Below are 17,131 nucleotides of genomic sequence, written 5' to 3'. Positions count from 1 at the left end.
GTGCATATCAGTGCAAGGTCATCTGCATACATGGCTGCTTTTACTCCTCTGCATTTGGTTTCGCAGATGTCATTGATAAAAACGACAAAGAGGGTTGGTGAAAGAACCCCGCCTTGTGGTACTCCATTTGTCATGTTCGTTAGCTTGCTTTTAGAGTTTTGAGATTGGACTCTTGCTTTTCGATTTGTGAGGTAGTCTTTAATCCATGCAAACATGTTGTGTGAAACGTTGGCTTTCTTAAGTTTGAGAAGTAGTCCTTTTGTCCAGACTTTGTCAAATGCCTTTTCCATATCCACCCAAACTGTGACTGTGTGTTTTTTTTCTTGGTAACCATTTTCGATCAGCTGCGAGATGTATGTTATTTGGTCCTCTGTGCAGCGAAATTGTCTGAAACCAGCCTGTTCATCTGATATCAACTTATTGCTTTCTAAATACCATTGGAGACGGCGATTAACAATTCTCTCCATCAGTTTACCCAAGCAGCTTGTCAAACTTATTGGTCGGTAGCTTTCGGGTTTATTTTTTTGGCTTGCCATCCTTCTTTATTGGTATCATGGTTGCCTGTTTCCATTTGAGCGGAAGTTTACCCTGTTTCCAACTTGCATTGAACAGTTGTTTCATTTTCCTCTTTGTGAGGGTTCCTAGGTGTTTCAACATGTCATTAGTAACATCATCTGGACCTGGTGATTTGTTCGTTTTTAGAGATTTCAAGGCAATTTCTACTTCTTCTTTTTTAATTGAACTGAACATGACATCATCTGGGGATTCTTTGGGTGTATCCTTCTGTTTTCTCAATTCTTTGTGGACTTCTCGTTTTCGTTCTTTTCTAATCTGTATACTCCCAACACTTGAGTACTGCTTCATAAAACAGTTTGCTGCTTGTTTTTTGTTGAGAATCCTCCCCTGATCATCTTCTACTGATGGTGCAGCATATCTGTTTTCTTGTCCACTTAGAGCTTTGGTTAGGTTCCATAACTTTCTTCCGTCTCTGTCGTAGTCAAGTTGTCTGGTTTTTTCATGCCATGCTTCCTGTTTTGCTTTTATTGTTTCTTTCCTGAGAGTTTTTTCAGCCTCTTTGTAAATTTCCATATTCTCATCATTTGGCTCTCTCTCTGCTTTTTTTCTGTGTTCAGTGACTTGGCTGTTGAGACTTCCTAATTTTTCAGTCCATCCTGGACAGTAGTCCTTTCTTGATCCTCTGGGGATTGATTCTTTTGCAGCTTTCATGATTGATTTTGTGAAAGCTTTGGCTGATTTTTCTACATTCCTTGTTTTACAGTTTATCTCTTTTGTATAACTATCAGTCAACTTTGAAAACAGAGTCCAGTCTGCTTTTTTTATAATTCCATCTCGGAGGTGGTGCCTTTCTGTCTTTTGCATATTCTTCAGTTATTTCAACCAGAATGGGACGATGATCACTTCCTGCCAGTTGTTCCTTTATCTGTTTACTGACTTTTCCGGTGAGATCTTCAGATATGAGAGTTAGGTCTGGAGTTGATGTTGTCTTCCATGCTCTTGAGAAGTATGTATCTGGGTCATCTCATTATCGTATGAAATCCCTTACATTCAGGGCTAGACATTGTCAAAGGCCTATGGACACTCCCTGTCAGATCAGCAAAATCAAAATCTCATACATTTTCAATTCACTGGCCTGTAAAGAATTTGTTCTTGTGATATCATTCTTTTTTTTTTTTTTTTTTTCAAATTGATAAATTATTTTGTAAAGAGCTTGTGTTTTACATGAGAATGAGCGTGGTATAAATGTGTATAATTATTATTATTATTATTATTACCATTTGACTGAATTTGTCGGTTTATGTGAGGAAGATGAAAATTGTCAGCAAAATAAAATGCCTTAAATGTTTGCTATTTGAAAGCTTGACATTGGAGATTAGAATGGAACTCTTACCACGATAATGGAAAGGCACAAACATATACATAAATGCTCCTTATATGGGACACACATCAACAAGGCCTCACGTTACAGGGTTCTCTGTCTCACCATGATGTCATATCTTATTAATAAACATTAAATAGAGGTACTGTTTTGATGAAATCAGAAGAGGCAAAGTAGCATACATGGGGCAGGGCCTAGATAATGTAATTTTGTAAACATCATTTAAAAGGCAAAAATTTATGTAATTTTTGTTAAAGTTTTTCCAATTTTAAACTTATGTGAGGCCTTCAATGGAAAAGGTCCAAGTGCTAGAAATTGAATTATTCGCATAATGTAAAAAAAACCCCAAATAACCCAAACAATTCTTGACATTTACTGTTTATATTCATGAAAAAATGTTGAATTTGAAGAATATTGGCCAAATTGTGATAATTTGAAGTAGATAATCTATAGAAACGTGGTCTTGAGAAAAACAGTTTCAAAAGTTTGTCAAAATTCAAAATGCCCTTTGAAAATAAATTAAGAAATTAAAGGGTTTAAAGTGCAAATTTAATTTTAAAATTTTGAGAAAGTATGCTGACATAAACTATATCATTATTATGAAGTCCCAAAACGGCCATATCTCAAAACTTCCAGCAGCAAATAGACGATTTTCCTAGAGCACCTCACTTATTTCAGCATTTATTTCATATAAATATGTTTTAACTTAACACGGGTCATATTTGATAACATTGTTATACTAGACATCAAAATTCATGCCGAAATTAAACTCTTCAAATCAAGATACATCTATCTAGATTATCTATAAAATAAGTAAAATTGATGAAAAATTGACATTTCCCATCAAACTTTATGATATGTACCAAAGGCACGATGAGACATTCTTTTAGTATCTCCTTTTAAAATATAATTGGATTGAATTATGTCCACAGAGAAATACAAGGCTTACTTTCACTTGAAGAAAGGCAATGAGATGCCAAGAGCAGACGAGATGCATAAGGAAGAGAAAGAGGTATATATTCTGTATGTGCCTGTTTAACTTTGTCTTATTGGAGACTTGTAAATCTGGAAGTCTCCCTATGGTAACAGCTTCTAATGATGCTCACACTCCCAATCAGCAAATTCTTTACCGCATTCGTGCACTGTCGCAAACCCGCCCGAGAGCATTGTCACAACACACCATTCAACGAGATGCTCTGCGGTTTCGGGTTCGTTCCCACATCAGGTACATGTTGGACAGGTGGAAAGTCCCAACTGATGGGTTGATTTTGCTGTTAGGCAGGTTCTCGACTGTAGCCGATTTGCTACCACCCAGTGTCTCCTTTTATTGGTGGAGAAGCCTGGCAACTACTCACCTAGTTTCGAGGAGTGTATGTACTCAGGTGTAAAATGAGTACCTGGCTGTTAACAGCGTCGTCTCTCTCTGAAAAAATGTGTAATATCACCCAATAGGTGTCATGTCTCATTCTACATGTTGCATGGACTCCTTGTAGAGCGTTTTGAGCACGTTTAGTGGATATTACGCTATATAAAAGCTCAACTTAAAAAAAAAAAGAAATCTTTTGCTATGTTTATGAGAATGTACAGATGAGACGGGGATTGAAGATATTTACTGTCAAGATTATGTCTCAAATTGGTAGATTTATTTCTGGTCTTTCTTTGCTTTTGATTTTCATTATTGGTGAAATTGTGTTATAATATGATATTTTATTTTATTCCCAGGTATCCAAGTCAGATCCACTCCAGTCTGAAGTTTGGGGTGTGGAATTCAATAAGAAGCCAGTCAAAGTAGATCAAAAGAAGGAGAAAGCTGGAATGGAGAAAACCTCATCGCTCGACAAGCTAAGTTCCAAGCTTTTTAGCAACGCAGCCATAGTTGTGCCACCATCTTTGTCTAAAGATTTAAAGAGGAAAAAGGTTGGCAATTTAATGTTTTTGAGGAAATTGCCAGAAAACATGCTCAACTCACTCAACCCTAACACCGACTATATAGTTTTTACATATTATTGAATAAAACTATCTAAGTACATGCTGATTTTTAGTACATTTTTTTCAAATTTTGAAAAGTAGCAAAAATCTCTAGGATTGAATGAGTAAATGTCTCTTGTGAATTTTAAATTCATTTTGTGTTCAGCTTTCTTATCATGCATTTGGATTTCTGCCTAAAATTTTATTTCTTCTTCTGTATCTTGATCCACCAATCTTAATTTTAAAATTCTTTTAACTTATTTTGAATATCCTTTCTTTCAAATTGATAGTTTATAATGCACAAATTTTTAATAAATTTATATGACCTAATCAACCATACCCTTATTTATATTTCACAAGGTCTATTTTGATATTTAATATTGTCCATATCTCATCTCTAAAAGACATATCAATATTGGCTTTAGTCACTCAAATTTACAAATCAAGATTGGTTCATGATTAAAAACCACATTTCCTGCCTCTTGCTTTTATAATCACGACTTCCTATCATGCTTTTCATATCTTATGTATGATAAACGTGTTAACATATTTAGACAGTTCCCCACACACACAAACAAATTATAATTTTACTTTACTTTAGAAATAAATAAAATTAAAGAAAAATATTAAAAAATCCAAAGACAAGGTGACTCTTGTTAAAAATATTAAAATTTTTTGTTTTAATTTCAGAACATCATGAGAGAATCTGATGCTTCTTTCTCCACCGAAACACCTGCATCGCATTCAGAGACATTTCCAGAGGATACTATAAAAGGAAGCAAATCTTTGGAAGAGAAGGATCACCAAAGTGTAGTTGACAATAAAAATGTTCTCACAAATTCCTCTGAAGATGACTTTTCTCTATCGGGAGACATCTTCAAACAGGCACACAAAATGACAAGACTTAAAAATCATCCTCATTGTATGCCTGCCAAACAACAAAACGAACCTATGTTGGGTACAAAATATTCGATGTCAAAGAAACGGAGTATTCCATCCACGATTGCCATTGATGTCTCTAAGTTTGAAGATCTGGATGAAGTCGATGGCTCTTTAAATAAGGACTTGTCTTATTCTAAATTGCCACGCTCATCAGAGGTAGTTTATTCTGACACAAATTTGGAGACAAAAGTTATATCTGGATACAGAACAGAACCAAAGAAAAGTAAAATTTCCGTTGATGTTATTAGTGGTATAAGTTCCGAGGGTGAAGTGAATTTTATAGATAAAAAGAAATGCAAATCAGTTATGGAAGAAAGTGTATTCGAAGATAAATCTGATCGTAAAAGTTTAAGAGAAAACCACGAACACAAAATGAATACATCTAATGCAAAATGTGATGAATCAAAAACAGATCTATGCTCATCTTGGCAAGAAAATTCAAATTTGGCAGGATATAAGGATTCTGATCACACCTCCATTGACTGCTGTGAACCAAAAAATTCACCGGTAGGGTTGCAGGCAAGAAGAGACAAGAGGGTGAGATCAAAAAGCTCTGATACTGTTCCTATAACCGCTGATGAAACAGACAAGAAAAGGATGTCTCAGAATTGTGGAAAGAGGCAGGGAGGAAGGTTAAACGATGATTCCAGTCAACCTTTGAAGAGATTAAGAAGGGGATCTGACTATCCTTCAAATGAAATTAGTAGTGACAGCCTCATTGGAAATAATGTCACCGATATTGATACTGATGTAAGTCATTGTGATACATCTCCTCTCTCCCCCCTCCTTACGCTCTTCTTTATTCTCCACCTTTTTTTTTTAACCACCACCACCACCATCATCATCATCATTGCATTTACTATTTAAGTCCAAGACATGAAATAATTTTGACACTTGTTAGTGCGGCTGGTATGACACTCGCTTTCGGATCGGAAGGTCCTGAGTTCGAGCCTCGCTCGGCGCATAGTTGAGTCCTTGGAGAAGGCTCTTACTCACATTCTGTCACCGTACTCAGGTGTAAAATGAGTACCTGGCCGTTAACAGCGTTGTCTCTGTCCCAAGTTTTGTTGGGATGTATACCTGACCAATAAATTTGATGTTTTTGGGAATAATGTCATTTTTTCTGCCATGGAATTCAGAATAAACCGAACGGCATTGCTGTCCTTTGTTTTATAATTGTGCGGCTAGGTGGTCTTGTGGTATGACACTTGCCTTCAGACTGGAAGGGCCACGGTTTGAGTCCCGCTCAGAGTGGTGCATAAAATCATCATCATCATCATTATTATTATTGTTATTACTATTATTTTTGTTATTATTATTGTTATTATTATTATTATTATTATTATTATTATTATTATTATTATTATTATTATTATTATTATTATTATTATTATTATTATTAATTATTATTATTATTATTATTGTTATTATTATAATTTAAAAAAAAATAATAATAATGATTATTATTAGTATTATATTATTATTATTAGTATTATATTATTATTATTATTATTATTATTATTATTATTATTATTATTATTATTATTATTATTATTATTATTATTATTATTATTATTATTTTTATCAGTACAATTCAGTTGGACCAGATGTCTTGAATTCAGTAATAGTAATTATGATTTTTTTTCTGAAAAAAACAATGGATTTCAATCATTAGAATTTGTCTTTAGTGCATGGCAAATATGAAGCTGATGAAGTCAATAACTTCTTCGATAACGTACCACTCCGTTTTAATTTTCAGGATGTCATATCTTCAGATTTGAATGAGATGAGAAATGTCTCCAAATCAACAGCTTCCTCATCGGTTAGGAGAACTGAAACCTCATCAAAATCAAGGTATTTTATAAAGGGTTTTACTGGGTGGGTATCCTGACCTCCCATAATAGTGGGCAGGGAGGTACATGCTGTGTCTTCTATCCCCCCATACCAGTTTTCCAATTGTTTCCTGTCATTGTCTTGGAATGAGATTACTTAGTTTTGTCCTGATCCTTGCCGGAGTTCCTTGGCTGGGAGGGAAACTGTCGAATGTATATAGTTTTGGGAGATGATATTTTTTTCCTTGTAAATCATCTCTCTGTTATGCATTGTAATATGTTTAGTTTACATATTATATTATATGATTGGTAAACATTTGAGTGTATTCCTCTTAGTTGGGACCTGTGCTTGTGTCTGGATGAGACTTTTAGGTGATCTCAAACTAAGTACTTTGACGGTGTGCTCTTGGAATCTACATCTGTTCCCTATTTGAACCAATTCCCCTGTGTCTTACTTTTTCTTGGGTGCTTTAATTGTAATTCTAGAACTTTTTACTATCCCATTTTTTTCCTGTTTACTGGTGCTGATATGACCTAAATGTGTTACAAGCGCCGTAAAACCCTTAAAAACAAACAAAACAGAGTGTACGTAGCAACCTACTTCAGTTTCATGTTATATTGTGTATTGTCACCCAGCTGGGTGACAAAGAGAAGAGTAATATTAGTTTGTTGAGGTTATCTGATCAGAGAGATGTATGGCGTACCATGATCACCGATGTCTGGCACAGACTTGGTACTTGAAGAAGAAGAAGAATAATTGTATATTGATTTTCAAGGTACTCAATTTAAAACTTTGAAAATTGAGTGTTTTTGTTGTTGTTTTGTTGGTATTTTGATTTGAAAGGAAAAAAAAATTGCAGTTAAAGTAATAACTTTATCTCATTGAAATCAAAATTAAATAAGATAATTAATGGATAACAAATAATAGATGCAACACAGGCATTTATTATGATTTATTTATCTCTAATTTTATTCACTAATAACTCTATCGACATGTGTGGTATGCGGAACTATTGTTCTAGATCTATTTATGGTTCTGTTGTTTTCAATCTTTGCATTGGTTTGAATCTAAGATGCATACACACCATAATATCACCATGCCTTTGACACACTTTGAATCCTCACTAATAGTCTTGATTTATTCCAAGTCTCTGCGTATTACTTTGAATAGGATAAAATTTATCAATGCTCATTTTTTCCCCCCTTCTATTATATTATATCTACAAGTTACAGGACAGTACCATAGTTGTTTTTGTTTTAAAAAAATAGAAATGCTTCAAACAATTTCTTTTCTTACTCATACAGGCTATGTGGTCTCGTACTGGCTTTTGGATCGGAAGGTCCTGGGTTCAAGCCTCGCTCGGTGCATAGTTAAGTCCTTGGAAAAGGCTCTTTACTGCTCACATTCTCTCACTTTACTCAGGTGTAAAATGAGTACCTGGTCGATAACAGCATTGTCTCTGTCGGAAAAAATTATATTATCGTCTAACAGACGTCATGTCTGATTCTTTATGATACGCGTTTCTGTTGATCAGGGACCCCTTGTAATTGTAAAGAGCTCTGAGCACGTTTAGTGGGTATTAAAAGCTCATTTAAAATATTTTTACAGGTGGTTTAAATGAAGAACAAAACATTGCCAATAACTTCCAGCCTGCCTTTTTAAAATATCAATTTTATACTGTTTCATTTAGAACGAATGTTTCAAAGTTTCCCTGACGTCTTTTTTCACAGCTGATATTAATATTATTTTGTTTGTGGGGAGGGGAGCACTGAATCACCTCATGAATTCTTTCTCATTTTATCCTCTTGCTTTCCTTGGTGGAACGTAAGGCGCCAACAAAGTTCCTCCAGGCATCTCTGTCCTGGGCCAGCCAGCTCAGCTCATTCTATGTCTTTCCAGCCTATTTCATCTCCTCTTCAACTGTCCTCCTCGGCGCATAGTTAAGTCCTTGGAAAAGGCTCTTTACTGCTCACATTCTCTCACTTTACTCAGGTGTAAAATGAGTACCTGGTCGATAACAGCATTGTCTCTGTCGGAAAAAATTATATTATCGTCTAACAGACGTCATGTCTGATTCTTTATGATATGCTCTTCCTCTTTTATTCCCTCTCTTCCTCTTTCCTGGCGGGGACCATCTTAGTGCTGTGTAAGGCATTTTTTTCTGGTCTCGAGGATGTTGTTAGAGAGATTTTGCACTGTTATGTTGATTGTTTTACAGGCCATTCTTTCTCATCACTATTAATTTTTATCTTATCCTTACTTCATCGACAGCAAACGTTCAGCAGCGTCAATGAATGAAAACTATGTGTCTCTCAACATGAAAAAGAAGGGCTATAGAAGAAAAGGTAAAGTATTTTGTTTTATAGAAAAAGAAAAGAGAGAATGAAGTTGACATCACTCAGGTCTTTATTATTGTTTTTTGCCATCCACATTTATGAGTTATTCTCACATGTTTTCCGCGTTAATTTGTGTATTGTTGCACTGACGAAGGGTTTGTACGCGAAACGTCCATTGTCTGTATTGTTCCCATACGAAGCCTTTCCATTTTCACTCTTTCGTTTGTATTTTCACAACCTTGCTTTCATAGCCTAATGTGAAGGTGGAATAGGAATATTTGACCTGTCAGAAAATACAGTGGATTATACACAATTTTTCTGCTGTAGAGAGATTGAATGACCAATCTCTTTTTACCATTCATTGTCAATCAACGTCATATTGTAATCAGTTAAAAATGGAGAGGTTATTAATGTTAACTCACTCAATCCTAGATATTTTTTCTACTTTTCAAAATTGGAGAAAAATGTGTTAAAAATGAGCATTTACATAGATATTTCTATTCAACTATCATTAACTTGTAATTATTAAAAACATAAGCTTTGATACTACGCCTATAATTTGTCCCTGAAAAAAATGTAATAAATAGACATTGGATAAAAGTAACCAGGGTAAACAATGGATATAGTCGGTGTTAGGGTCGAGTGAGTTTAACAAATTAACAACCTGTTTTAACATATTTCCTCATAATCAGCCAACTTGTATTACAATCACTCTAAAAGCCCAGGCATTATTGGCATTTAAAGTCAAAGTTAATAGAATTTTTTTTAATTTTGGTCACGAACTGTATGTTTGAGAAGGGTATTTAAATGTATTTTGCTTCTCCTTCTAGTTCTAGTTCTAGGGAGAAAAAAAAAATAAATCAGAAATCAAGTTTGGATAGAGATACAGGCGACATGTACTTGTTGGTAGGTCTGATAATTCAATTCTTTATGGGCTCATTGTTGTAATGGAGATCTCAAAAAATGACGCAAAATATAGTCCATTACAACAATGTTAAACTAGGCCTATAAGTAGGTTCAGATGTCAGACCTGTATATATGTGTAGATGTCGGATACAGGCAACTCTGTTGTGAATTGTTTCCTCTGTCTGAGGTATTTAAGCAGTCTTGGGGAATATGTGTTGTAAATGTTGCTGCCCGAAGCTCGAAGAAATAAATAAATAATGTGAAATTGATTGCATGCAAGCTTCAATGTAATATACAAAAACAGATAAAATGGACGTTTCGGGTTTCCCCTTTATAAACAAAACAGGATGAATGAAACAATACAGATGAATGAGATAATCAGAATCAGATCGTGATAGTCTCATTTGTCTGTAGTGTTTCATTCATCCTGTTTTATTGATAAAGGGGAAACCCGAAATGTCCATCTGTTTTTGTATATTAAATTGAAGCTTACATTCAATGTCACATTGTTATTTATTTTTGGGGAATATGTGACACAATGTGGAGCTTACTCAGCTTATTGATAATGTGCTATTCATGCTTACTTTTGAAAACTTTTTCTTCTAAAATACTTCTATCAGGTGGTGGCATGACTGCTGTCCAATTAAAGCGTAAGCAGTGGAAAGCAAAGATGGCTGCCAGAAGTCAGAGCTATGGTAGTAACAAGTGTTTTAAATGTGGACAAGAAGGGCACTGGGCCAACAAATGTAAAGGTGAGCTGAACTGTCATATAATATTAATTTTTTGAGGTTATCTGATCAGAGAGATAAATGGCATACCATGATCACCGATGTCTGGCACAGACTTGGTACTTGAACAAGAAGAACATATTTATATATATAATGAAAAATTTGGGACTGGATGAAAAGTTTATTTAAGCAAGTTTGGACTCCAATGTACTCATGTTCTAACATTCAAGGTACTGCAGCCCATTTGTGTGAAGGGACTTGCAGACAGTTAGGAGTAGAATGGAATAAAATGCTTTAAAAACGGTTGTATTGTTTTCAAGAGATACATTCCCAGCTTTCATGTCATGCTGTCAAATTTTTCATCACAGCAATTAGACCCTGATTCTCCAATTACTACTGCTATTGCTATGACCCCTTAATGCAAATCGTGGTTCATTAGTCTGCTTTTTGAAATGTGTAATTTTTTATATTATATAAATGTTTTTTTTTTGGTTTTTTTTTTCTTTGATGAATCATAGGCAAAGCAACAAGAAATAGTAACGAAATGTCACAGGATATCGGGTCATCAACACCAGTAGAGGAATCTGATTTTCCCAGTCTGAGAGATGCAGCTTTGATGGCAAGAGGCATTAAAAACTCAGGTAGGTGATTTATGATATATAAATGCTACTGCAGCCCACTTATGACAACATCCGTTATAACGACGTGCAACATGGTGTCCATGTCCCAATATTTCCCCTACAATTAATTCGTAATAAAAATCTCGCTCTCAACAACAAACATTTTGGTAAAAATCCCCATATAGTGACATTGATTTGGCAGTAATCACCAACTTCAAATTGACACTTAAGGCAAATTCTCTTGTCCAATGTATATTATGTCTGCTTTTGAATCAATAAACGCTTGATTGGCAGACAAATGATGTCCAGTCTCTCTGAGCCTGTTGTCAGAGGCAATCTTCGTAAGTGAGGCAAAACAAAAAAACCCCAAAGACTAACATAGCTGGCACAACGAGTTTCACAAGCGTTCACTAGCTGGTTGGCTGCCAGGGCACTTGCTTGAATCTCAAAAATCATCCAAATTGCAGTCTTGCTTTGACTCATCTACAGAATAATCTTTTTTTTGTTTATAAGGGTTTTATGGCGCTTGCAACACATTTAGGTTATATCAGCACCAGTAAAAGGGAAGAAAATGGGATAGTAAAAAGTTCTAGAATTACAATTAAAGCACCCAAGAAAAAGTAAGACATAGGGGAACTGGGAACAAATAGGGATCAGATGTAGATTCCAAGAGCTTATCACCAATGTACTTAGTTTGAGATCACCTATATGTCTCATCCGGACACAAGCACAAAATCCAACAAAGAGGAATACACTCAAATGTTTACATTATACATTGAAAATAACATATAATAATACATAACAGAGAGATGATTTACAAGGAAAAAAACATTATCTCCCAAAACAATAAAAAAATCACGTCATAAGTAATAAAAATAATAATGGTATAGATTTATAGTGCGCCAAACATCCCTTCATCAGGAGGGCTCTGGGCGCATAACATAGATTAACTTAATCATTAAGCCCTAACACAGTACACAAACAACACTAATTATACACATAATCAAAAGAAAGCCTGTGGGAATAAGAATGTCTTCAATCGACGCTTGAATTCCTCTAGTGAAGACGAAGAACGTATCTCTAGTGGTAGTAAATTCCACAACCTTGGACCAGCCTTCACTCGACAGAGGGGTGTTTTCAATTTGAGGTCGTTCGTTGATCGAAGCGATCGCTGTGGGTTATACCGTTCAACGAGGTTTGAGAAATATGCTGGTGACGAGCCCTCCAGGCATTTGAAAACGATAGTTGAAGATTTATATTTAATCCGCTGGTCCACTGGCAGCCAATGCAGCTGCTGTAGTAAGTAAGAAAACATCACAAAAAGAAGGTTAATTTTTACTGTGAGTTATATTCAATACCTTAACCAATGGAATCATTTATTTCCTTGAGCACCTCTAACAACAACTCACTTTTCGTATTAGCTTTGTGATCGCTGTCTTAAATTATGACATCAATTTTTGGTCAGTCTCAGCCATAGCCTGGGTGGAGTTCCTACCTCCCATAGTGGGCAGGGAGGTACTTATTGTGTCTTCTATCCCCCTATATCTGTTTTCCAACTTGCATTGTCTTTGTCTTGGAATGAGATTACTTGGTTTTGTTCTGGCTGGGAGGGAAACAGTCAAAATGCATAGTTATTGTTTTGGGAGGTGATATTTTTTTCCTTGTAAATCATCTCTCTGTTTGTATTATTATATTTGTTATAATTTATAATGTTAGCATTTGAGTGTATTCCTCTTAGTGGGGGCCGTGCTTGTGTCCAGATGAAATTTATTGGTGATCTCAAACTAAGTACATTGATGGTGTGCTTGGAATCTACATCTGATCCCTATTTGTTCCCAGTTCCCTTTTGTCTTACTTTTTCTTGGATGCTTTAATTGTAATTCTAGAACTTTTTACTTTCCCATTTTCTTCCTTTTTACTGGCGCTGATATAACCTAAATGTGTTGCAAGCGCCGTAAAACCCTTAAAAACAAAAACAATCTCAGCCATAGCCATCCTTAGTACTTGCCTGTCACCCGAAGCAATCAGCCCCAAGATTTGTATTTATCACAATATTTGTCAGTGCATGACATAATCGGTCGGAAGGTGAAATTTATTTTTTTAAATGCATGAAATTATAAGTCATCACAATACAATTCCTTCATCAGTGTGTCGTAATATGTTACAGCGAATGACGGATGGTGAAAAGGTTTGAACTGAGATATTGCCAAGTTTGGTTAGAATTAGAAGGTCAATTTTTATCAAAAATGAGTTCTTGTCATAAAAATGATTAAATCAACCGTTTTTGTAAATCTTCTGGGAAATATCAAAGCTTACTTTCACTTCCAAATATTTTTAACAGCTATTAAAGTTGAAAAAGTATGACATTTGAGAAAAGTTACTGGAGACCTTTCCCATACATCTGACCATAATTTCGTGAAAAATCACCCGATTTACTTCAAATAAAGATTAAAATGCTCTGGGGAGAATATTCTTTCAGAAAATGCAAAAACAATGACAATCCAAAATGGTCACCTTCCGATTGATGATGTCATGCTCTGACTGACATACTTACTCAAACCACTTGAGTGTGATTGCAAGAATCCCTATAAATCTGTCATCTGCATTTTTTGCGGCCGCAAATGGCAAAATCGTAGCAAATTTTGGGAAAATCGGCAAATCGCGTGGCAAATTTTGGGAGAAAAAAGAAGCGAAAACAAAATAACGAAAAAAAAAGTGCGAAACTTGAGAAATGTTGCAGCTTTGCCTGGGTCCAAACCAAGGGAAGCTACTCTCTATGAATAATGATCCTTTAAAATCTTTGTAACAACGCTAGTGTGTAAATTAATAAATGTAGCCTCCTTAAATGTAATAAATTGTCTTTTATATATATATTTTTTCTGTATCGCGTTTTAATTTTTACTGAAACGCTTAGTTCTCCGCGCAATTTTTTGGGCAAATTTTGGTCTTTTTGACAATTTTCCTGGCAAATTTTGGAGTTTTTATTGGGCAAATTTTGGCAAATTTTAGGTCCCAATTTGGCAAAAAATGCAGATGACAGATAAATTTTACCCCTTGGAACAAAATCTTTCTTTTTTCTTGGTAGAGATATGCTCAAACTGAAATATAATACAAAGTCCCTTGAATTTCAATTTAACAGATTTTTATTAATGTAAATGAAAAGGTATAAATTTATTACCATTATGGTATGTCATATTTTATTGTACAGTTCATAGATAAACATACATTGGCATAATACTTATATACGGAATGTTGAGCAAAATGATGTTTCAAATGTTCTTTACATTATGATGATGAACATCCTACACCCCTTGCACAGTTCACAACACCCAATATCAATCTGGAGACGCAAAATGTTCATTACAAAACCCTCCCTGAGATCACAGAAAACCAGTCGGTAATGAATGTCCAAAGACGTTGAATCTTTGTATTCAACTTCATCACACTCAGTTGATATTCATGTCAAATAAGAAAATGTTTATTGATTCACGTCATCATATATTGAGTCACAATGCTTCACTTCATACTGTATGTACATTGACACTATATTAAACTAGGTACAGGCATTTGAGGTATATTACATTTATGCATCTGGTGATACTTTCTCTCTCTCTCCCTCCCTCTTTCCTCTCTCTCCCTTCTCTTTCATCTTGGTTTCTTAACTTTTTACAAATCTTCCACCAATTACAAAGTAACAAGAAAATTAAAAAAAAAAAAAGAGTCCTGTCCTAATTTCACTTGCATATTCTCAATCTTTTCCACTCAGTTCCTTTTATTATTTTGATGGTACACATCTTATCGTCTTATCTTTCTTCCAGGCAATCACTGCATTTGTCCAATAACAATAAATTCTCCTTCATCTAGCCACTCTTCCTGCCCATCCCCCTAATGTTTTTATTCAAACAATTCTTTCACTACTTATAATGATTTATCAACTTGTCTCATTTTTTCTTATTCTTCTTTCAGTATTTAAATAATGTTTAGTTCCATACATGACTGAGGCACTATTTCTTCTGTTGTTAATGACAATCTCCATGCATACTCATTCATTAACGTAGTCTATAGTTAATTTTAAAAAAAACATCTAACAAATCCCCTACAACTACAACCCCCTTTTCTGTCCTTCAGTTTCAATTAACACTCTCTTTATTATTCACGCATATTTCTTCCCATTTTGAATTATTTTTATTCAGCACAGCACTCTATCACTGATTTTATCTTTCCTGTATATATATATATATTCCTTCTGTTGACTCGAAATCCAAAGTTACCAAATCATTTTTCTTTCAAATCACTGCTTTCATCTATCTCATGTTTCTACCTCACTCTTATAATGGAAAACATCTGTACAGTAACAGTTTTACGCACACATTATTCAATCCTTGTCTTTCCTGTACTTTTTCTCCATTTCTTTCAATGACTCAATAATATCACTAATTTTATCCCGATCTTCGGGCCGCATGTCTTTCTTTTTCTCCTCTCCGAATTCTTTCAACCTTTCCCAGATTTCAGTTGGATACGGTGCTTTTGGTATTTTGTAGCCTTGATTGATAACAATGCCAGCGTAGATTCCTAAACCAAGAAAAAACAATCGCCCCATCATGCTTCCTCGATTGAATCTTCTGCCGTACCGATAACAGTTGTTGTAAAAGTGGCTGTAAGGGTGGTGGTGATGCCTATCTATGAAAATAAGAAAATGAAACAAATATGAAATATAGACCTGGTGGGAAGTGCTTTGCGAAGACTAAATTGAGCTTTTATATACTTCAATATACACTAAATGTGCTCAAAACCCCTTCCAAAGGGTCTCTGACCAACAGCAATACGTAACATGTAGAACGAGACATGACGCCTGCTACTGTTAGGCGATATTACAATTTTATTCCGACAAGGGACAACGCTGTTAACGACCAGGTCATCATTTTACACCTGAGTACGATGAGAGAATTTGAGTAAAGAGTCTTTTCCAAGGATTCAACTATGCGCCGAGCGAGGCTCGAACCCATGACCTCCTGATCCGAATGCGAGTGTCATACCACAAGACCACATAGCCACACAACACTAGCATCCTACCCCTTTCAGACTCATTGAGCCTTAATGGCTTTGAAGAAAAACTTGTTAAAAATTTTTTATAACGCGATAACAAATCATCCTTACCCGCTGCAATTTGGAATTATCAATTGTCATTCATTTAGTTATGTAGATCTAATACTTCTTCTTTTGTGCGGATATGTGGTTACGTGGTATGACACTCACTTTTGGATCGGAAGGTCCAGGGTTCGAGCCTCGCTCTGCGCATATTTGAGTCCCTGGAAAAGGCTCTTTACTCTCATCGTCTCACCGTACTCAGGTGTAAAATGCATACCTGGCTGTTAACAGCGTTGTCTGTCTGAAAAAAATTGTAATATCGCCTAACAGGCGTTATGTCTTGTTCTATCTGTTACATGTTGCTGTTTGTCTGGGACCCCTTGTAAAGTGCTTTGAGCACGTTTAGTGGATATTGCGCTATATAAAAGCTCAAGTTTTTTTTTTTCATTTATTATTTCTGACATCTTTAATTAATAACGGAGTATGTAAATATAAGAGCGAGTGTGAGAATGAATAATCTGAATGTTTTCTACGGCACTAAATCCCAACTAGCTTTGATACATTGTTATTGTTATGTCGTATAATCTTCTACCCTGCTAAATATCTAATCTTTTACCTCAGGCCATGTAACACAATGTAATTTCCTGATTTGGATTAATAAATTTCATCTTATCTTATAAAATTTTTTTTTTTTAAATTGAGCAATATCCACTAAATGTGCTCAAAGCGCTTTACAAGGGGTCCCTGGCCAACAGCAACATTTAACATGAAGGATGGGACATGACGCCTGTTAGGCGATATTACAATTTTTCG

The 17,131-nt window shown here is 35.1% G+C and overlaps 1 protein-coding gene across 1 annotated transcript in view; it reads left to right on the top strand.

Moving 5' to 3' along the window:
• The window catches only part of LOC144976670 (ATP-dependent DNA helicase Q4-like), a gene marked incomplete in the record, with an annotated part of 482,011 nt that overhangs the window by 3,639 nt on the left and 461,241 nt on the right, over positions 1-17,131 (top strand). Inside the window, 7 exon segments of the mRNA XM_078921001.1 lie at positions 2,830-2,909; positions 3,620-3,814; positions 4,556-5,557; positions 6,567-6,661; positions 8,912-8,985; positions 10,503-10,634; positions 11,129-11,251. Coding sequence (XP_078777127.1) covers positions 2,830-2,909; positions 3,620-3,814; positions 4,556-5,557; positions 6,567-6,661; positions 8,912-8,985; positions 10,503-10,634; positions 11,129-11,251 — 1,701 coding nt within the window.

The sequence above is a fragment of the Berghia stephanieae genome, chromosome 7, assembly GCF_034508935.2.
Source record: "Berghia stephanieae isolate SIO BIC M18660-M18661 chromosome 7, UCSD_Bste_1.3, whole genome shotgun sequence".
NCBI classification, from domain to species: domain Eukaryota; kingdom Metazoa; phylum Mollusca; class Gastropoda; order Nudibranchia; family Aeolidiidae; genus Berghia; species Berghia stephanieae.
This window is presented reverse-complemented; position numbering and strand designations above follow the sequence as displayed.